A 23,483-nucleotide genomic window follows, 5' to 3' on the forward strand; every position below is an offset into this window, starting at 1 on the left:
ATATTACATCTGCTGCACGATTTAACAATTTGCAGATGGTGCTAGTAAAAGGAAAACTCAATAATAATATGTTTTTCATACATTTGATGACGTCATGCACAAACATATTATTAGACATTTTGAACTGTTTTGCATAAAAATAGACCATTGTAGTTTCTTTGTTTTTTTTGTGTTTTTTTCAACCGCAATTTCTAAAAAGTAAGCAATGCAAACAGAGATTCTAGAGATATTATTTTTTCTTTCTGTACAAGCTACAAACTGTCGATATTTTGAACTATGTATGTATATATATGTTAATATACAACTGAAGTTAATATCACCTATGTAATGTATACTGCTATAATGTAAGTAAAATAATTTATTATGTAACTGCTTACATGTACTAGAGTAACCTCGAAATGGAGACAAGATGAAATGAATTACATACAAAGCCCAAAAATGCCAAATAAACACACAGCATGTTTTACTCACAAAATTATACCGTTACACACGATAATCGAACTAATACTGCATGGTGACAGACCAACGACAAGGCAATTAGGCTAAAGAATCAGGTCTTAAGGAGGTAGACCCACGGTAAGGGATGTAACTCTTGAAATCAGTGATATGTTTGTATCTGAAACATAATGAAATCTGTCCAAGTTACTTTGATGCTTACATAATATCAATGTAAAATGCTGAATACAAACGTTTCAATGATTTGTAAGAGTTGTGTTCTACCTAGCTCTACACTCTTAAGCTAAGTCAATAAACTGGCTTTTCAAATCTTCTACAGAGTACAACGCAAGTAGACCTTCCTGCCATACATGTAAGTGTCAATTTCCCTCTTTTCTTTTATATTTGAACAATATCTATCTTAGAAACGCTGTCAAAATTCAGCCACTACATATGTTTTCCTTCTAATACTTCTATTATACATATATTAGTTTGAGATAAGCCATCGTCACTTGTTGAATCAAATTTAGAGTTTCGTCTCTTTTAGTGTACTGAATATATTGACCTTCCATTATCGTTAGCTAAAAGAGAGCTTAAACATCTTTGTTAAAATAGTTACTATACTTAATGATAATGTACTCTTGTAAGTGTAAAATAAGGATTATATACATACAATCAATACCAAAAACCTCCTAATATTCTGCAGCGTCGAACTATTTGCCGGGCATTGAGAAACGTCATTAATCGATGAAAACTGATAATTAAAAAAATAACCTCACAGATCAAGGCAATCACACTTTCTACAACGTGAACATTTGTTACGATTATTGGTAAGTGTTTGTTTATATAAGAACCTTTACAGATATTCTAACATATAATATGACGCAGTTGTAATCTGAAAAATGACGAAGTTAGATAAATATTTATATACCAATAATTAAGTATGCCTTTTACAGTTTAAATTAACTAGAATTAATTTTCCCCAAGTTTCCTTATCATAGCATTACATATGTATAGTGTTATAAATCTAAAAGTTGCTTTACTGTATTAAGAGCTTCATTTTCAAATTTCGCACTTTTTTGTGGTATAAACATTTTATTATTGTGAGCGGTCTTTTACGTCTAGTGTTGTTGTTATTTTAACCCAGGTTTGGAGAAAAATATCACGGACACGTTCCTTGGCCACATTTGATGCATTTCTCAAGAAAATTTTTCAAGCTGTTACCCTGGAAACAAAAACTATTGCAGTGTCGCATAAGACGATTACACCATATAGTGTAGTATATTTCATGTTTCATGTTCCAATATTTGTCAAAACATTATGTAAAGATTCGCATATGTTTTCTTTGCTTTGTTGTTGGGCTCTGTTGTTTGGAGTTAATTTTGTACAATGAATATCGAAAAAAAAACACTGTTTTGTGGTATTTAGAATTAAGTTCAAGTTATGATCATGTAGGTTGTGATCCACCAACAAATTAACAATTTAAGATAAAAAGAAGTATTTCTAAAATTGAACATTCCTGTTTCTTTCAAGTTAATGTCTTTCTATTTGGAGTTAATTCTATACAATGAATATTAAACCGTTGTTTCACTATGTATTTGTAGTATTTATAATTATATTCATGTAGATGTTCTGATCGTGTAGGTTGTGATCCACCAACAAATTAACAGTTCAAGAAGAAAACAAATATTATTTCTAAAATTGATTCTTTCAATGTATGAATATGTACTTTACTGACTGAAATAATTAAGAAGAGATATCTTCTTTACCTTTCCGTAAAACCAATCACAAAGCTTTGTAAACCTATTTGGTTCCTTTTAAAATTGTTACGTTCTTAGCATAATACAGAGATCTCATGTGCACGTAGGCTTAGCCTTTCTTGCTAATCCAAAGTATTTCTTCTGTTACCCGCCTCCGGTCCATGAAGTCAGGTACACAGTTTTATTTGACAGTCTTACTAAATTATGTATGAAAAGAGCACAAAGAATGTCAACACATTTTTGAAATTGTTGCAAGTAATGTCATCAACTCAAATATTTTGATAGGTACGTTGTTTTCATTTTTACTGTACATCATATTTTAACCGATCTATTTGATATATTATTTCTTGAAAGTGCATTATTGAGAAAAAAACACTACTGCTGTTAAACACGTTTTTATTGTGTGCTTGATTTTTCAGCATGAACATAAACAAAGTCAATTTTCTCAAAAGTAATATTTCTGTTTAAGGTATATGACTGTATCATAATATGAAATCTTACATCAATTTCTTTAGATTCAGTTATTTATGTTTGTGTAGTTCTGAATCCAACTTTCAAATTTGGCAACATGCGTATAGTATCCATAATGATTCTCTCGGTCACATCCAATGCCCCAAGATACTATTCCTACCAATACCCATGGATGACTTTCAGTCAAACGCATTGTTAAGGACCCACCACTGTCACCAAAGCAAGCATCGCCCATATTTTTTCTAAGATACCCAGCACAAAACATACTGGCCGTGAAATTACCATTGCCAATGTTAACAGAAGCGCAATCGTCTCTGTCAACGTATGGAACATATACCTCTCGAAGATGTTCAGGAGATGTTTTCCAAAACTCATTATATTGTCCGCATCCGATGACACGGCCTATCTTTCTTCCTAATTTGTGTGTCAAATAGTTATTATTGATAATGGTATAAGGCTGAAGACAGACTGGCTGGATCATCGAATTAAAATCCACCGATCTGTCTAGCTCAATTAAAGCAACGTCATTGTCATACACGGCACGTTCTCCGAATTTAGGATGAATAACATATCTCTTAATTCCGTACTTAACACCATTATTACCATTACAGGAATTAGTACCGAGATAAATATCAACTTTATCTTCAGAAAACTCCTCTTTGAACTCCATGTGAAAATGACGTATACAATGGGCGGCTGTAATGAGCCATGATTTCGATATAAGATTACCGCCACAGAACGTCTTTTCCTGAAATAAATTCAAAATAAAAGTTATGGTATAAGACAACTTGACAGTTGATAATAATTATTCAAATAAATTATAGTAACTATCCCTTAACACAAGACTGATGTTACCAGTGACTGCGTTTTGATCAAACGATAGGCAAAGTACTGAATTCGACTCCAATTTTTTTTATATTTCTATTTATTTTGAGAGCAATTCATTGTCTCAAATGTATGCTTAAATGTTTTTTAAATTAAAATTATGTCGTATTAATATCATTTAATATACAAAATATGTCATATTTCACTGTCAGTTCTATACATAAAATAGTGAAAATTTAAGCTTGAATTCCGTGATTTATATCAATTTAATTTTATGCTAAAATTTTATTTCGAAAAGGGGAATCTTATGTATGCACTAGTATAATTGATACTGTCTTTTTATCTTCATGGATATTGGTTTTTTGTCGTTGATACATCGTTTTGTTATTTTCTGAAAAGACAGCATTTCAGCTGAATGGAACATTTGCCTAATTACGATAAAGGAATTCATCATAAATGGAAAAAAAAAGAAAAACACCAAAAGAAACATTACATGTTAGCAAATAAATATAAGGCCAGCAAGACAGGGAGATTATTCAAAGTAATTAGGAGTTGCTAACACGTGCTGATACTTGTTGAACCAGGAAAAACTGTGCAGCAAGAAAAATCTGCTTTCCATTTTCCATCAAAAGAACGCAATCCAGGGACAAAGACAAGACAGGGAAAACAGCCACACACAATAAAGAAAAAATAAACACAATAACACGTACAAAGAAACAAAAATAAATGAGCACCTCGGACTCCACTAAAACAACTGGAAGTATGGACCAAGTGCACAGGTAGGGTAAGCATCCTGTGCTTTTTTAAAACATTCTCACCGAGTTGCTCATGAAAGGTCAAGTCAGGGTTGACGAAAGAGGAAAGGAAAACTAAGACACGTTGAAAAAAAAATCGATTCTTATGGTGCAGATGGATACATCGTAATGACCCAAGAGTTCTTGACGTTATCATATTTTCACATTCAACAAACTTTCCAATTATCAAGAAAGGTAAAATGATAGAAATTGAAATAGAACATTCTTACAGTTCATGTAGCTAGTTTTCATGGCAATGGAAAGAAAATTTGTTAATCGCCTATACCTCTTTCAAACAAAACAAAAACAAAAACATGTACATACACATAATGTGCACATTTATTACCTGACTACGCATACGAAGAATAGCGTGCCAAGGAGCCGACGACTCTTCCACGTCGTAACCCTTTGTTATACGACCAACCATTCTGACTCTTGGATTGTTGACAAGAACGTTTCTTGCACAGTCTGAAAAAATAACCAAGTGGGACACAAACTTATATGAATGTTTGTTTTAATCAATATACATTTTATACCAAAATATCTTCCATAACTGTCAATTAAATATGGTTTATTGTTTTAATCTATATTGAAATTGAATAACATTTTTGTTTGCTTTAAAAACAAACGTTACATCTTTTACTGAAGTTTCGGATGTTGTCTTAATTAAATATGATTGAAGACTACTAGGTCACCAAACCCTGTTTAACAAAATACATACGCCATATTTCAAATCAGTCAAAACTTATCCTTTTATGCCAAATAAAACTGTCATTAATATATCGGGATAATCTTAATTTGAACGTATTGAGTTTCTCACAATATCAGTGTAATAACATATATAGTTAGATGCCAATATCCATCACATTTATGCTTTTGCTTATTCTTGTGGTTTTGATCTATGTACCAGATCAGTAGAATCAAAATCTTTATAATCAAGTATTTGTCTGTTTAAAACCAGTCAAGGAATGATTCATCATATCTCAAGATAATCAAGGAATTTGCTCATATACATTTGTTGCGTCCTGAAAACAACTCTTCCTTGAATCTGCCATGTATTGTGGTTTAAGTGTAACATTCTAGCAGGGAATTTTCCCGTAATTTTCTTTAGCAGAACACAACCAAATCTATGTGTTAATATTTTTCCAGTTACCAACTTACTCTTTTTGTCGAAACCGTACCTATGCCATCTACTGAGGATTTCTAATAAAAAACATTTTGGAATTTCGAAATACATCAATCACTTAATATAAGGTTCTCCCTGGTTTTAAGATAGAGCTGTACTAAATTAACCTTGTACCCTTTTGTAGTTAATTATAGCTTACGTGCATTGAATCCGGACGCAGGTATTACCGATAGTTTTGCAGACCTCTGCGCTGTACAGTCTTTTTCTCCAAACACCACACATGCATATTCACCCTCATCCAAAGGTACCGCATCTGATATAGCAAGATATTGACCACCACTTAAGGTCTAAAACATTGAATGAAAATAAATAAGACATTTTCAACGTTTCTTGTACTAAAAGATTTTCGAATTGTACTCGTTGGTGCCAATAGTCGAAGAAAAATCTCTGGTGTGATAACAAAGTAACTGCGAAAAACAAAAATAAAGAAAAAAACATAAACAATAACAAAACCAATGGAAAATAAACAAATATGTGTTGGAACTGTTGTATTATACAGGACAGTGCACCGTGGGCCAAAACAACTCTCAATATTGGGTATGTTTCCAGAAAATGTATTTTTGTGTCAATTTGTTTTCAGTAATGAAATAACAATAGGGGTTGTCACTAACTTCCATTCAAAGGCATAAGAAGTGGTTGCTAATTGAATAAATTTTCAAAATGATCAAATGTTTGCATGTGCAACATGAGTAATTTACAAATAATTGTATAAGTTACGAGTCCAAAACAAAAACTCAGAAAATGTCTATGGTAGAAGTGATTCATCGCGTAGACAAATCTACCGAAGAAATGATGCATTTTATGTACCAATAACCCTTTTGTATTCAAATCTATTTTTGAACAGTGCATTTATCTCCAACTAAAATCGTAAAATAAAATGTATTCAAAAACAATAACCCTTTTTAAGTGCGAATTTCATGCACAGTCTACAATTATATATCAAAAGTGCACTAACCGAATAATGACAAACTAATACTGGATATGTGGTTTGTAATTTTTTTAATTAGAAATTAAAACTGAAATCAGTAGGTTTTTTGACATAAACCACCTCCCGTCTGATTTTTTATAAGACTGATATTTCAGCGGTTCATATAATACCAGAACAATATCTCTTTAACAAACATCAAGCTTCTATACATCAAAAGCTAAATGGATCAAATATACTTTAACACAATTATCCTCTTTACAAGAGAAAGGGAAATTGTTATAGCATAATGCACAATTTGTGTCATTATTAGATATTTCAATCAGTCGGAATTTAGTTATATGTTGCTGCTTTTTAAATTTTTTTATAATGCATATCTATACATTTCATTTGTCTAATAAAACAATCTTTATTGAGTATCTGTCATTCTTTGTTTTACGGTAATATTTTACACAAAGCACGGGAAGCTCGATACTCGCCCAATAAGTTAACTAAACCGTTGAATATGCTCATTCCTAAAGGGTTTCCTTATGTTATTGTCAAATAGTTCAGGATTGCACTTGTTTTGGTATTAACATTGATTCGTTAATGGAGTCTTTACATAGAAAGTAAAACACTATATTTAAAAGAAGTTTTCTGCATAACATGGGTTGTGCCCTTATTGTATATCTTATGATGTAACCCCGCATAGAAAGAATTGGAATTGATTCTTCAAACGATGGGGACATAAAGTTTTGTAGGTTTAAACTGATCTGGAGCTGGCATGACAATTAACTGCTAGTAGCCCTTTGTTTGTACATTTGTGTAATTTATATTCAGTTTTTTCTTCTTGTAACAATAGGGTAAGACCTTTTTGAACTTATTTTTAGGGTGTCTTTAATTGTGTTATATTTTTTCCACAGTGGCCAAATTTTAAAAGCGGAGGTTTGTGATCACGCCAAATTAATTTAACTCCGCCGCATTTGTTTTGCGCCTGTCCCACGTCAGGAATTTGTGGCCTCTGTTTATCTTGGTTATTTTTCACCATTAGTTAATTTTTGTGTTACTTGAGTATATAGGGCAATTCTTTCACTGTACCTATGTATAATGATACTTTGGGTCCAGTTTCAGCCTGTCCTGTGGTGTGAAGATTTCCTCGTTGCTCACTGAAGACCCATGAGCTGACGTTTTTCATCCCGGTGTGCTTGTTTGGTGTCTCTTTGACATATTCACCATACTTTTTCTCGTTATATTTATTTAACGTATTTATATATGAAGTAGTTGTTGTATGGGGTAATTGTTTAAACTAGTTCTAATAACAAAACTTCATATCATTCATGTCATTGTACGTAGATAAACAGTAGCTACAGAATAAATCAATAGAATATTTTGTTTTTATTGTCATTTTTGTACTGCTTTTTGCATTATTTATCGGTTGCACTTACTAGTCCTATTATATAAATAATATTGTTAGGCAATAAACAATTTTCAATCGGTGAGAAAATTTTTTTTCGCAAAAAACAAAATATTAACAACAACTATAAAATACTAAAAGATCAATTTCGGTACGACAATATGTCATTGAACGTCCTTCAAAACAAATTAAGTGCATTTTTGCATTTAAGATAAATTATCAAATAAGTAGCTGTCCTTGTAAGAATCATGCAAAATCTGAAAAAAGTGATCCACCCAAAAAAGGTTGCATATTTTTTTCTTTTTTTGTAATTAAGTTGTTTTATGGGTCTAAATTATGAAATAAGTAGTTATTCATTCAAATCTGCCTGCTCTTAGAAGATAATCAACATTGAAAATCCAATAGATTCTATTGTATTTGAGTGTCATTTACAGAGTTATCTCCCTTAATTTCGAAATCTACAGTGCAGTCGACATAATTTTTATCTCCTAAGAACACGGGTTATATGAAAAAGTGAATGTTTATTTATGTTTAATTTGGCAATTCAAACAAAATATCAAAAATAAAAATATGTAGGCTTTTAACCCATGAATCACATTTTGCATGATTCTTAGCTGTAGCGCTACTTAACATTTTTGTTTTGGTTTGAAGGAACCTTTTTACCGTACCATTAGCATTCAACTGCATTACTGTTAACACATCTATGATAACGAAACACAAACTCTTGAATTACCTTTCCTGAATGAAGAAACAAAAATAAATACAAACAAAATGTTTGTCTTAAACTGACTTTTTAGGTAAAAAAAAGATTCACTCTTGAAATTAAGGTACATAAAAAGTTTAATCCTCGTCTCTATGTTTTAGGGAAGTGAGGCAAACCTTTCATCTTCTATAACAATATAAGGCGAGATTTGATCTCATCTGGGGAATCTCGGAAGTTTCCAAGGCCTATCAAGCTTTCATTTTAAACAGAATGAATCTGTCCAAGTTACTTTGATGCTTACAGGAGATTGATGTAAAATGCTGAATATAAACGTTCCAATGAGTTGTGTCCCTCACCATAAGTCTACTTCCTTAAAATCTAATTTACTAGCGTGTATGATTTAAATCACATATTGCTATACTAATTGAGCATGGAAACAAGTAGAGATACATAATATTGTATCATATTTTTTTTTGCTTTGGTATAAATGTTTGGTTTTCAGAAAAAAAAACATGGTTGGGGACTAAAATTCATGTTTTATCCCTCATGAAAATGATAAAAATGTAACAAATATGTCAACTACAACTGAAAGTGTCTAAAAGCAGATCTTACGTAACTCAAATTTCACGACTAAAATTACCAAGGAAAAGAGGGAGCAATTTAAGTATGCCTAGTATTTTAATAAAGTAACGAGTAAATACTGATAATTGTACAAATAGCAAGTGACACATGCCTTATAACTTAAAACCAATATTTTTTTCACAATAAATGGCGACATGATGTCTGTTGTTCGATATGGCTCCTTCAATTATGTCACTTTATTCAAATAAATATTGAAAATCCGAGAAGTTTATTTGACGTAACATTTGTATACATGGAGATAAGTGCATGTTAATTGTTTATTCAAATTTTCAAAACTTCCAACAAAACCACGAACTTACTACCCATCATTTCATAATAATACCACAGTACAAAACAAAGTGGTTATCTACAGAACCGAGCGTCCCTTAATTGTATATGTATAGATCGATACAAAGGTTCAATGTCGGTTTGTGTTTTACTACGTAAAACAAACGTTTTTTAGTATTATATTTATAACAAAGAGTGCAACATATCCATATATGTTAACAATGATAAGAACCGATCACACAAAAGCAACATCAATCCTTTAAAAGAATAATCAAAGGAACAACCAAGATTCTTAGAAATCAAAAGAATGTAATCCAGGGACAAAGACCAGACAAGGAAACAAACACACACAACACAGACCAAAAAACAAAACAATACGTACAAAGCAACTAAAATAAACGATGAATTCAATGTAATGCAAAATGAACACTGATATTGTTGGCTCAAAGTAATAGGAAACTTTAAAATTTAGTTTTTATTTTTAAGAAATTATATTTATCGTTATGTTAAACACGTGGGCAAGACAAAACACTGATTCGCTTGGTATTTTCCGAGAAAATTTCATTTATTTTTACTCTTTTAGAACAGTAATTAACTTTTCCGTTTTTTAAACTCATACGTACTCGTAATATGACATAAGTATTAAAGTGTTACTTTCCCAACTGTGCAAAAGTAACGTAAAATACATTATTGTTATTGATATATGCATATTATTTTTTTCTCAACGTGAAATATGGATGTGCAAAGAAGATTTGAATATTTCAGTGTGCAAGCAACGAATATTATTATTATTTTATGAGCATGCAGTAATGAACCTCGACTATAGTCGGCGTCACATAAATAACATACTGTTAAAATTTGAATAAAAATATTTTCTACGACTTTATTGACACCTACCCTCGCTTAAATTGTCTTAAATGACTTGCTCATTCGTTTAGCCAAACGGCTTCTCCCTAAACATTGAATCGTTAAATTCCGGTCAGATTTTAATTCTAGGTGCCAATATTTACATTGTAAAAAGTCGGCCATGTTTACAGTGATCGGGTTGCTAGGAGATGTTGTTTACGTTTAAATGGTTTGTCCAAAAACCGAAGAATCCAGAATGCATTTCGGCGTTATTTCGGATATCTCGGATTTATTTTACGCGAACAACGTACAATACCGAGAAGTTGATCAAGTAGACGATTGTCACCGGAGTTCGACGGGAACTTACGAACTTCGTTTGTAAACAAATCGTCCCGTAAAAACCAACATGGCGGATATTAGTATGGGATTTTCCCGTAAGGATTTGTTACGCATGATTTAAGCTAATAAGCGACTTGTTTTTGAGAAGCTGTTTGGCTAAACGAATGAGCAAGTCATTTAAGACAATTTAAACGACGGTTGGTGTCAATAAAGTCGTAGAAAATATTTTTATTCAAATTTTAACAGTATGTTATTTATGTGACGCCGAGTATAATAGCTTTAAAATATTATATATTTTGTTGTCGGGGTTTTGTCAGGTTTGATAATTGTAAAAAAAATAATGAGCATAGATCAGTACGTATTTCAAAAATGTTGGTAAATTGAGTTATAATTTCATAGAAATGCACTTTAAATGAGCCTTTCAAGGGCATATAACTCTGATCAAAACCTCATTTTTCTAACATTCTATTGAAAACTTTCTGAACAAATCCAGTGATGCAGAGATCAAATGATGGTCTTTTCCAAAAGAAAAACTATCTTTTAATGAGTTTACTTTGTCGTTCATTTTTCTGATTTTTCCATTTTGCCTGATTTTTACAAGGATTTCAGTAACATTTATTTCAGTTTTCTGTTATATTTTCAACAGTGAAACCTGACTGAACTGAACCTTCTTCGGACTATAAAATTTGTTTGGTTTAATTAGGTCTCAGTATTCCAAGGTTCAAAACAAACTGATATATTTAGGTTGAAACCTGTCTAATCCGAACTCTAAAATATCGAAAACCTGTCTGAAACAGACACTTATTAAAGTCCCATTATACCAGTTAAAGTGATTTTTGAACCTCGGTAAACCGAACACTTGCCTAAACCGAACATTTTGTTCGCGATAAACAATATTTTTAATTAGGCAGTAGGTGAAACATAGTATCAAAAACTCATCATTTTGATAGTGTACTTTGACTATTTTCACCATCATAATCAAGGAAACCAGACAAGATTTTCCATATCATGCTGGACCATTGCTTTGCAATTTCAATGTTGCTGTTTTACATTTGTGGAAGGAAACAGTTTTGGTAGTTTTTTTTCCATAAGCTATTTTTAGGAATTCTGACAAAAAAATGGAGTTTAGTGTATTTATTTTCTTAAGACGAGACGTTTGTTCAAATTTTCATTAATGTATTTGATATCTAAGATATCTAAACCTTATCATAGGTTAGCAAATAGTTTATATCAATTTATTTTGCTCCGCTAAGTACAAGATTATCTTTTCAATGTAAACGCAGTGCGTTCGTGATACCCACACAAATATTTATATAAGGCTTCTTTCCTTGCAAATTAAAGTAACTTATATAATGCAATAAGTAGCTATTATGATATACAAACTGTGAAAGCAACTTTCATAAGGCGTTATATCAATGCAATTTGCGACAATGTTTATAGTTTTACCATTAGCACAAGCATTTTAGTTTGTTAGATAAATTAATAAAATAAATAAAGTTTACTTGTGACTATATAGTTAATCTGGTTTATTTTATTACTATGGGGATAGTTTATTATGTGGTTATTCTAATGAAAACGTGCACGTTTGTACTGTAATTTTTTTTTTCATCAACAAGAATATATAAAAAAAGAATTGTCTTTACTTATAACAAAGTGGGTAACCTAACAATAACCAAAGAAACGTCAGATACATGCACGCAAATAGAAAGTATGTTTTATAATATTAATCTGCAGATAGCTTCATTGACCTTAAATATAACGTTCGAAGCAAATTATCTGACGAGTCCCTATTTCGCCGAACGTATCATGGTATACCAGTGCCCATCCGTACATTCATGTATCTGCACGTCTCACAACAATTCAAAATTCATTATATTGTTCTGAGTCATTAAACCTTGTACAAAAACAGGTCAAACAACTCATGTGCTTAACCTTTTCATCAATAAACCTTTTATCTTCCCGACTTTGACTTCGTGTTATAAAAGCTTGATTTAAGGGAAGTAGCTGTAGGTGGAATGGTACTATTCATTTCCTATAGGCGCCAATAGTAAAACTTTTAAAAAATTCATCCCTTTAAAACAAAGACGGTACTAAAAACTGACTTTTTTCCAATCATATCTTCATATCCTTAACCAAAAATGTGAGCAAAGTCATAGTATAATCGTCTCGTTTTTTTGGTAATCATAGCAGATGAGTGTTGGGGTCAAAGTTTCCATCTTTTCTGCGAAAGGCTCATACATTTCAAAAAATATTTGTATAAAAAGGATTTAAAATAATATAATGTATTTTTTTAAAAGTATAATAATGCTAGAATCTGGAATTAATAAAACATTTTGTGTATCAGCACACAGTGTCTGGAAGTATTTACGTAAGTAGGGTAAACAAATGGTCAATCTAAAATAATGAGAAATAGTACTGTTCTACCTCTATAAGTGGACAGACTGGTTCACTGTCTGATTGGAGTAATGGGCAGCAGTAGATTTTTAATTTAAATATTTGACCTATCGCAGCTGCGGTAAGTACTTCGATGACTGACTATTTTTTTCAACCACTTATCTACTAACAGAAGTGTAAATAGCTTAAGTTTCAAGACATATATCTACATGTACCCTTAATCCTTTTCCCTATGAGACCGCCAAATAGGTTGTCGTGTATTGGTTGGTTACGTCCCTTTGAAAAACTTGCTTAGGTGACTTGCATTCCGTAAATATGAAAAAAAGACTATTTATTCATTTGAGTGAAAAAGAACGAAATACCATAAGACGAAAAAGAAATTGGTTAAAAGACAATTTAAAAAATCCTGGAATTTCGTACCAAATCTATATAAACTTTATTTTTATGCAAAAATAATCTTCATTTAGATGGCAAAATTGTAAACCAGTATTCACTTGATATTTTAATTATTCTTTTTAAGTTTGTTAGGTCTTTCTGTACAAATCAACATTACACAAGGAAATATTATATAAATAAAAATAAATATATATATATATATATATATATATATATATATATATATATATATATATAATATTTCCTTGTGTAATATATATATATATATATATATATATATATATATATATATATATATATATATATATATATTAATAAAATAAAAATTAACGTTAAAAACACCTGCTTCTAGCGTTATTGTACCCTCATTGAACTCAGTACTGATGTCATATTATAACAGCAATGATGTATTTATTTGGAAAAAAAACATTCAAATTCTAATTCTATCTACAGTGAATTTGAAGTAATTACATTTGTTTTATTTAATGAAATACATCAGTAATAGAACTTTCTTTCCCAAAATTTCATTTTGATGCCGATAAAGCAATCAACATCCACGATTTCCTTCATTTAGTCAATTCATTTGAAACACAGAAGTTCCTCGATTGAATGGAAAATCATTTTTTTTAAAGTTGTGCACTGATTTATCAGGACTTTTAAACTTTATCACCGCTATTAATGAATGTTTATCCTCTTAAGTCTCAATCCAAGCCAGTGATGGAAAAGGTACGTTACTGTCGCAATGTAAGAATATAACAACATTTAACAGTTTGTATTTTCATTGATTCAATCAATCATTGATTGAATCAAGTTTATATATTTGTTTTAATAACAACAATAAATACTGTTTTGTACTGATGTTGCAGCAAACGTTATTCACACAAAAGCTTGCATTGATATTTAGTATTTTATATCTCGTTGGTTATACGATATTTTAAAGTTTTCTCCCCTCCCTGTATCATTCGCTTTCTTGTGGAACTGTATTGTTCAATATAAAGATAAATATTATTATCATTCAATTTCAGCATTTAGAAGTAGGTAAATAAGTATTCATCTAACTTGAAGTTTAAACTGTTTCATCGGTATTAAAAAAATCGAAACTGGGTCTGACTTATTTAGGATTTATTTGTGCTTCTCTTCGAGAAAAAGTAATCAAGGGAACCAAGATTATAGCGGTAATCAAAAGAATGTAATCCAGGGACAAAGACCAGACATGGAAAACAGACATACACAACAAAGAACATAAAGTAACTAAATTCATTCATACAAAATAACAAAAGCAAATGAGCAACTCGGACTCCACTAAAAACTGGGAGCATGGACCAGGTGCACCAGTGGGGTAAGTGTCCTCTGCTTCTCCGCCGAGTTGCTCATAAAAAGTCAAGTCCAGGGTAGACAAACGAGGAATGGAAAATTATGACCCGTTGAATAAATCAGTTTTCATGGTGCAGATGGATACACCATAACGATCCATGAGGTCATGATGACGACCATTAAACTTCTGTAGTGATGACTTCAATCTTGTAGCAACATAACCCTGTTCCAGAAGCCTATTTGTTAGAGTTCTAGCGCGATACAAAAATTCTGCATAGTTTCGGCAAGCTCTGGCATAACGTATGAGTTGTGATATGAACACTCCATACGCAGGTGCTGAAGGGATGTTGCCACAGATGAAAGGAAAGTTGACAATTTTGAATCACGTTGGTCGTAATGTTTGGTCAATAGTTTTCCTTTACCATCGATCTCTAAGTGTAGGTCAAGATATGAGGCTGACTTCACAGTGTCTGTAGTATCGTTATAAAAGTATGTTATTCCATAGATGACTTGTATTATAGACATTTGCATTCCAATTGTTATGAAATACCTTGAACTTGTCGCCATCTTTGAGTTCCACATTATCTTTAAACCAGGTAACATTAGTTGCTAGCTGAGAAAAACATGACAGTAAAACTACCTCTCTTTCCTCTACAACTGTATCAACTGGTGGTACCTCGATACCTGTAATGTTATAGATGCAAAGACGACAGATTGTCATTTGAGCATTTAATATAGCAATAAAGCTTAACAAAAAATATCAAACAGGTGGTCAACTGAGGTATCATGCGGGGACAATCCATTGGTTCAAAGATCATATTTATTTTTACTTTAATTAGGTCATTTATATTGGTACATATTATTCAAAGCCGCAGTGGATTCATGTAAATTTGTGTCATTCTATTGGTAAAACCAACTATCTATAGTATGTACTTTTGTTACATCGAGAAAACAGTTTATTCGACACATTCTATTATTTTTACCACATATGCTTGATATGAACATTTATTAGATCATTACGTAAAAATATGCCAAAAATAACGTTTTTAAAAAAATCCCAACTAATTCTTTCTTATGGAGACAGCTATAAGAACTATCAAGAACATTCTACATCAGTAATTTATCATATTGTAAGGAGGTAGACCTAGGGTATGTTTCTATCATATTCAATTTCACCAAAGTCTATCAAGTTTTTATTTGAAACAGAATGAAATCAATCCTTGTTACAATGATGCTTACATGAGATTGATATAATGTGTTGAATACAAACGTTCTTATAATTTACAAGAGTTATATCCCTTACCCTAGGTCTACCTCCTTAAGAAGAAGCTTTGTTTGTAAAAATTAAAGCACAAACCATGACCGACTGGAATAGGAAACAAATATTAACTTTCTAGTTTTTTTCTGTTTGTAAACCTAAAGTTTCTCTAGAAATTCATTAATTAATTAGCATGATAGATGTTTTACACGAATCGCATATGCACATAAATATCTAGCCAGTCGTATTCCAGAAATTATGTCGTTCATTTGGGATAAGTTTCTTCTCTTGAATGCTTTATTTTCTTGTTGTTTTTAACCTTTGTGGTTTATCCTGACGATTTATTTAATTTACCCTCGGCTTATTCTGTTTCCTACAACCGTGTAATTATAAGACATTAGCACATGATTTCTATCAATGATATGAATTGATGCCGTATGTACACAATTAACTAGTAGTGATGGTAAAGTTTTATAAAAAAAAATCTGATAATATAACTTACTTATGTCACATGGTTCTGCAACCAAGAGTCTAAATTCATGCTCAATAAAGTCATTTGATGTACTAGCTAAACATTTGTACAATCCTTCCATATCTCTTCCAAAAGAATGAATGTCTAGTAAACCGCCTGGATACACAGTCAATGTTTTTGAGTCTGTCTGTAGCATCAAGTCTTCGTAAAACCTTCAAAAATTAAATTACTTGGATTCTTTAAATTGCTTATATTCGTTTAAATAAAACTGTATAAATAGAACATTGATGCTTTTAAAATAAAAGAAACGTGAAATTTAGAACAGGTTAAAGTATTATAAGATAATTTCAGTGGTAATCAAATGGTTGAACATCACTTTTTTCTATGTATTATATTAAACCGTGTTTCGATGTCTTATTCAGTGTCAGTCTCTGTAAAAATCAGACAGTTGGTGAAACATGGTATAAAAAACTCCATCATTTTGATAGTGTAATTTGATTATTTGCACCATCAGAATCAAGGATATAAAGTGCATTGAGTTAAAATTTTATTGATATGCATTGCAAATGAACATTTCAAATGCAAATAACTCTGTCAAAAACCTCATTTTTCTACTATTCTATTGAAATATTTCTGAGCAAAGCCAGTGATGCAGATATCAAAATTATTGTCTTTTCAGATAGCAAAATCATCCTTGAGTGGTATTACATTGTCAGATCGGTGGGGTTTTAACACGCATGTTTCTGATTTTTCCCATTTTGCCATATTCTTACAAACACTTACACTAAAGAAAAATATTTTACTCTGTCCCTACCAACAGCCTTCTGTCTGGATATTTATATTTTTACTGAGCAAAAATTTATCCATGACATATACTGTTTACACTATATATATAAATACAAAATCACCAATCTATAACAATTGAAAATAGCCGTATGGTATACATATACTTCAAGGAGTAACATCTCCTCATCTCCCCAACAGTAGTAGAATCAAATAATTAGAAAGTTCAAGATAAAAAATAAATTACATTCAAGAAGTACTCATAACCAATTTTTTTTAAATACGAAGTCAAATCCAGCATCGATGATTTCTGCCAAATTATATGAGCGGAGTTTAACTGTTGTAGCTCAAAGTTAATCCAAGGAATTCAGTCCTCAATGTTTATTTTTTCATGTGTGAACAAGAAAAAAGCAATAGTTGTATTCAGAAGCGAAAGGAATAATATTCATTTAAATCAAAATGTTGTACCTTTATGTTTTACTTACTGAGTTTGTCAATTTTGTTCCTTTGTTGCTGATTGTTGTTAAGATAGTTCATTTCTATATATATATTTTAATTAATGATAATATTATTGGAATGCCTATATTTTATGTTATTAAGTGTATGCTTTTGTGAGAATCAGACAAAATGTGAAAATCAGGAAAACTCGCTGATCTGACAATATAAATTCATTTACGGATGCCTTTTCTATTTGAAAAGACCACTATTTGATCTCTGCACTTCTGGATTTTCTCATGATTTTTTCAATAGAATGTTAGAAAATTGAAGCTTTTGATATACTAATCTGCCCTTGAAATGTTCATTTTCAGTGCACTTCAATGAAATCATAACTCAATTTACCAAAATGTAGGATAAAGTTTGTTTTTTTTCCTAAATTCTGATGGTGCAAATTGTCCAATTAAACTTTCAAAATTGCTGGTTTTTTCATACCATGTTTCACCCACTGCATGATTCCTACAGAGAGTGACACTTAAGTAAGAACGACATAGCTATGATATATACACTAATAAAGTTTATAAACCTTTCAACAGTTGTGCGAGAAAATCATTATAAAAATTCTTCTTGTTCATAACTTTGCTTGTAGCCGCACATAATTATTCGAAGGTTATGTGGTGAGAAGTTAATAAGGTAATAGAGAATAAACAGCCTGTGGTTTTACCATAGATAGTCTACATCTTCATTATTGGCATGACATTCGAGCAAGACACGTTTTCCCAATTCCACCGTTTCATCGTGTGGCCTCTTAGTGAACTCTAACTCTTCTTCAACCTGCTAAGACAATTACGATAGAAAACACCGTAGTTAAATATACCATTCAATATATAAATTAAGAATATAACACGCAATGCTTGAACTAATAAATTGTTCAGTAAGTTATTTTCTAGTTTTATCTTTTCACCAACTACATTTTTCACTTTTATTGATATAATACCAATTATCCTTTAGATATTTAGTTTCCAACTTTGAAACTTTTTTACAAAATCGAGGCAGAAGTTTTATAAATGCAAAACAATCGCTGTTAAGCCTGTTAAGAGTGGAAAATAATTACAGTACAAATTCAGAAAAAAGCTAAGGCAAGGCTGGGTTAACATTGTAAGATAATGTACCTAGTATTAAATGTTCAGAGCATTTTGTGTTGACAAGCTGCATTTAGGTGATACACGGGTTAAGATAGAAGCTGCATTACACATATCTTGACATTTCGTACTGTATAGTTTCTATTTAAACAATGTATTTCTAACGCACCCATGTTTTGTGATACTGCACGTTTTCGTTTTTATTGCTAGGAATATTGCCATCAATTTCATACTATAAAGCATTTATTAATCGAGTCAAATGTTTAATTAGTATTTGATTAATTTGAACACATAAAAAATTTTAAAAAAAACGATCGTTGATCTAGGCCTCAGTCAATATATCTTTGAATTATTTTGGAGGCCTTGTAAAAATAACATATGGAAGTTCGATTTTTCTTCACCCAAAATTGATAATATAATCATACTCGAATTCGTCTTTTTCACTAATGAAGCATTGTGGAAAGAAGCGTCTGCAGTGGGATGATTAAAATATATCAAAACAAGCACGATACGCCATGAAGCAACGGAATAATATAGACTACACATTTAAACTGAAGAAAACAACTAGCAATATAACCTCCGAAAAAAAACCGTGAGTGACATCAGGTACCCGAAAGGGTAAGCATGTTCTGTTCGGCTATATTGCAAGTTAGTATAATCCTGTAATTATCTTGCAACAATAGAACAGCTCCATGCTACGTCTCAAACACTATTCACACTGGGAGAAATCCTTCATTTCAACTAAATATCATGATTTTTAAATTTTAAAGTCTTCTGTGTGACTTGGCCTGGGATAGAACCAAGGACATCCCGTACCCTGCACTTTTCTCTTAGACCATCACGGTTGCCCTACGAAAAGAGAAATCTTATACTGTTTAATACAATAGTTTAAATACTTGCCAGTTCGATTTCCCTGTTGCAAAGAACACCTGCATACCCTTCATCACAGAAGCATTGGACTTCTGCTAATCCTTTCTTTACACAGAAACCATTATTGCATATATTTGTGTTGCATTTTTTACCCTGCACGCATCTACAATTTAACCAAAAAGAAAAAAGGACAGGAAACCAATGCATTGCGTAAATGTTTACAAACAAATAAAGTAAAACAATATGGAATTTAACAAAAGAAAAAAAGGATAGGAAACCAATGCCTTGATTAAATGTGTAAAAACATATAAACAAAAATAATATGGAATTTTAAGTGTGTACAAACAAATATGCGAAAAACAATATGGAATTATCGCAAACTTTCCTTTGACAACATGTCGCAACTTTTAATCAGCATAATACAAAATTGGTAGTTAGAATATACATCGTGAGCTAATTGTTTGAAATTTGTCGGTGATGTTACAAAACTTGCATGTAACTTAAAGAATATTTAAAAATGGTTTGTTAACCTAATTATGTATCTTTAATTTTAATACATATCACATGATTTAATAATAAGCTACCGATTAACAGGATATCGGTGTATTGACTCGTTCATAGTAAAAATAAGATCGACGAGTATAACTACACCGGCGTAATCACATTTAACTCATTGTAACGCATGAACGTATTTCAATTGATTGAAACTTAATACATTCTCCGTCTCAGTCGTTATATAGACTTATCTAATTTCTTGTAAAGAGAATTGCATCCAAAGGACAACTTAATGCTTAACGATACTAAATACTGTAAGTAATTTGAAACAAAACTAAAACGATTTAAGATGCCTTTCTAGAGTTCTTGTACATACTGATGGAGTTTCCCCATTCGCACACACACTTGATCAATACTACAACGTGGGTAACAAACTAAAATGTTAAATTATATTTCTTTAATCATTGCAAACAAAATAATATTTGAAACATTGACATAAGGCTTCAACATTGTAACAGTGAAACAAATTGATTGATAACAATAATTCATAATATTTGTATAACCAAACCAAAGCAACAGACTATTTGTATAACATGAAATATTTGTCCATATGATATTTCTTGCCGAAATGTCTGTGTTGCAAATTCATCCGTACTTTAGCTGTATTTATCACAAAATGTTTAGTTGAGTATTGAATTAATTCAGCTTATCCAAATCTGCGGTAATATATAGAAAAGTGAATTAAAAACTACGGTAACGTTTAATCTGATCTCACCTTGTCTGGGGATAATACTATAATTAGCGGAAAATCCTGTCCAAGATACTAGTGCATCTGATATGAACTGTACTTTCAGTGAACCTTCCTTAGAAAAGTACTCATCATGGGGTACAGTAAAGCCACATAATTTAATATCCGAGAGATCTGAAATAGAGAAGAATCATTTAAATAAAGGCGACCACCAATCAGACTTTATCAGACCCGAACATCTGTTTTGTTTTTCATTACTGTACAAACAGAACATCAATGATTCTACTTCCACATACGACATTTGAAAATATTTGCTGTTCAGCTGGTTCTTTATATGTTTCTCTATTGCTTTAAGTATATCAACATAGTGAACATTAGATCCATATGGACCATAGTTTGTACTTATCTTAAAATGTATTATACAAATATTACATAACGCAGTAAAGAAATCATTTTTCACTATTTATAACATTCTATATCATTCCACCCATTCAACAACTATATATTTACATTAAAATTGAACTCTTTATATCAACAATGCTGAATATTTAGGAGAATGAGTCTCCCAACTTTTAAATGCAAAACAAATGCAAGATGTTCGTTTAGCATGCTTTTATTTCAGTATACAAATAGTATCAATCACATTTTTATTTTTGTTATTAAGTTGCTTTATAGGTCTATATGATGGAATGTATAATCTTTCATTCCAATCTGTTTGCTGATAGGAGATAATCCACATTGAAAGGCCAATAGTTTCTATTATAATTTAGTGTTATTTACAGAATTATTAATTTTGAATTCTATAGTACATTTTAAATAATTTTTATCTCCTGTGAACAGGGGTTATATGAAAAGCCACATGTTAATTTCCATTCACTATATTATTTTAAACAAAATATCAAAAATGAAAATATGTAGACTTCCAACCATGAATGACATTTTGCATGATCCTTATAGCTGGAATACAACTTATTACCCTTTATAAAATGCAAACATATGTTGCAAGAGGTTTGTAAATTTATTTAAGTACCAGTCTTTATAAAAATCAGACAAGGAGGTGATTCATGCATGTCAAAAACCCACCGAACTCAGTTTTATTTCTTGTTTAGAAACCGTTATAGATCACATAACCAGTCTTCGTTTTTTGTTTATTTGAGGGTTGTGCTTTTGAGATAAAATGTATATAGATTATACATGAAATTAGCAATTTGCAAAGTTACCGCTCTTGATTTGGTTTGATATAGTTGATTTTAATGGGTCGTTTTCTCAAAAGTACAGGCCTAAATACAGAAAGGACCATAATTCCATAAAAAAATATAGCATATGTAGACCAAACAAAGCATGGGTTTTTATACACCATGAATCACCTTACCAAGGACATTACCTGAATTTTATATTAACTGGTACTTAAATGTTTTTGTTTTCAAATGAATTACTAATATGTTTTAAAAAGGTGGCGCGAAACTACATTATTTACTATGATAAACCTTAAAACAAAGAGTAAATAAGGGAACCAAAATTAGAACAAAAATCAAAAAGGTACAATTCTAGGAAAAAGGTTAGACAGGGAAAACAGACAGATACATCAAAGAACATGATATAACATGTACAAAGAAAGAAAAGTAAAGTAGCAACTCAAAGTCCACTAAAACCAGGGAGCATGGGCCAGGTGTACCGGTAGCGTAGCGTCCTCTGCTTTTCTAGAAACATCATTGAACACATTTTTTTCAGTGATCAGTATGGATATTAAAAATCTTTATTGACGACTAAGTAGATGTATATTCAAAATCATACAATTATTTTTTTATGTATAACAATACATTCATCACCATGCACACCTGAAATATTCTTTTTGTGTCTTGAACGTTATTTACAATTATATTTAAAAGTGAATGGGTAATCAAGGGAACCAAGGTTATAGAATCAAAAGAATGTAATCCAGGGACAAAGACAAGACATGGAAAACAGACATTCACAACAAAGAACATAAAATAACTAAAATCATGCATACAAAGTAAAAAAAGTAAATAAGCAACTCGGACTCCACTAAAAACTGGGAGCATGGACTAGGTCACCGGTAGGGTAAGCGTCCTCTGCTTTTCTAGAAACACCCGCCGAGTTGCTCATAAAAAGTCAAGTCCGGGGTAGACAAACGAGGAAAGGAAAACTATGACCCGTCGAATACATCAGTTTTCATGGTGCTGATGGATACACCATAACGATCCACGAGTTCATGATGACGACCATAAAACTTCTGTAGTGATGACAATCTTGTAGCAACATAACCCTGTTCCAGAAGCCTATTTGTTAGAGTACTAGCGCGATACAAAAAGTCTGCGTAGTTTCGGCAAGCTCTGGCATAACGTATGAGTTGTGATATGAACACTCCATACGCAGGAGCCGAAGGGATGTTGCCACAGATGAAAAGAAAGTTGACAATTCTGAATGAAAAGTCATCACGTTTGTCGTAAAGTTTGGTCAATACTTTCCCTTTACCATCGATTTCTAAGTGTAGGTCAAGATATGAGGCTGACTTCACAGTAACTGTAGTATCCTTTATCTCAAGTTCTCATGGGTAGATTCGATGTAT

The 23,483-nt window shown here is 31.4% G+C and overlaps 1 protein-coding gene across 3 annotated transcripts in view; it reads right to left on the reverse strand.

Moving 5' to 3' along the window:
- Positions 1-2,574: 2,574 nt before the first annotated feature.
- The window catches only part of LOC148628055 (mannan-binding lectin serine protease 1-like), a 35,268-nt gene continuing 14,359 nt past the window's right edge, over positions 2,575-23,483 (reverse strand). For 2 of the 3 annotated variants that reach the window (XM_088584104.1, XM_088584088.1), the window contains exons 8-16: positions 20,921-21,067; positions 20,522-20,579; positions 19,681-19,813; positions 18,363-18,472; positions 16,451-16,632; positions 15,241-15,374; positions 5,611-5,758; positions 4,632-4,753; positions 2,575-3,414 (exon numbers count right to left, since the gene is read on the reverse strand). In XM_088584104.1, the coding sequence (XP_088440230.1) occupies positions 2,713-3,414; positions 4,632-4,753; positions 5,611-5,758; positions 15,241-15,374; positions 16,451-16,632; positions 18,363-18,472; positions 19,681-19,813; positions 20,522-20,579; positions 20,921-21,067 (1,736 nt within the window). In that variant the 3' untranslated portion in view covers positions 2,575-2,712. Of the gene's footprint in view, positions 3,415-4,631; positions 4,754-5,610; positions 5,759-15,240; positions 15,375-16,450; positions 16,633-18,362; positions 18,476-19,680; positions 19,814-20,521; positions 20,580-20,920; positions 21,068-23,483 lie in introns of all 3 variants that reach the window. The other variant, XM_088584096.1, reaches the window with a different exon arrangement.

This window comes from Perna viridis, chromosome 1, assembly GCF_037379345.1.
Source record: "Perna viridis isolate PV_CMFRI_1.1 ecotype Kerala chromosome 1, ASM3737934v1, whole genome shotgun sequence".
Taxonomy (NCBI): domain Eukaryota; kingdom Metazoa; phylum Mollusca; class Bivalvia; order Mytilida; family Mytilidae; genus Perna; species Perna viridis.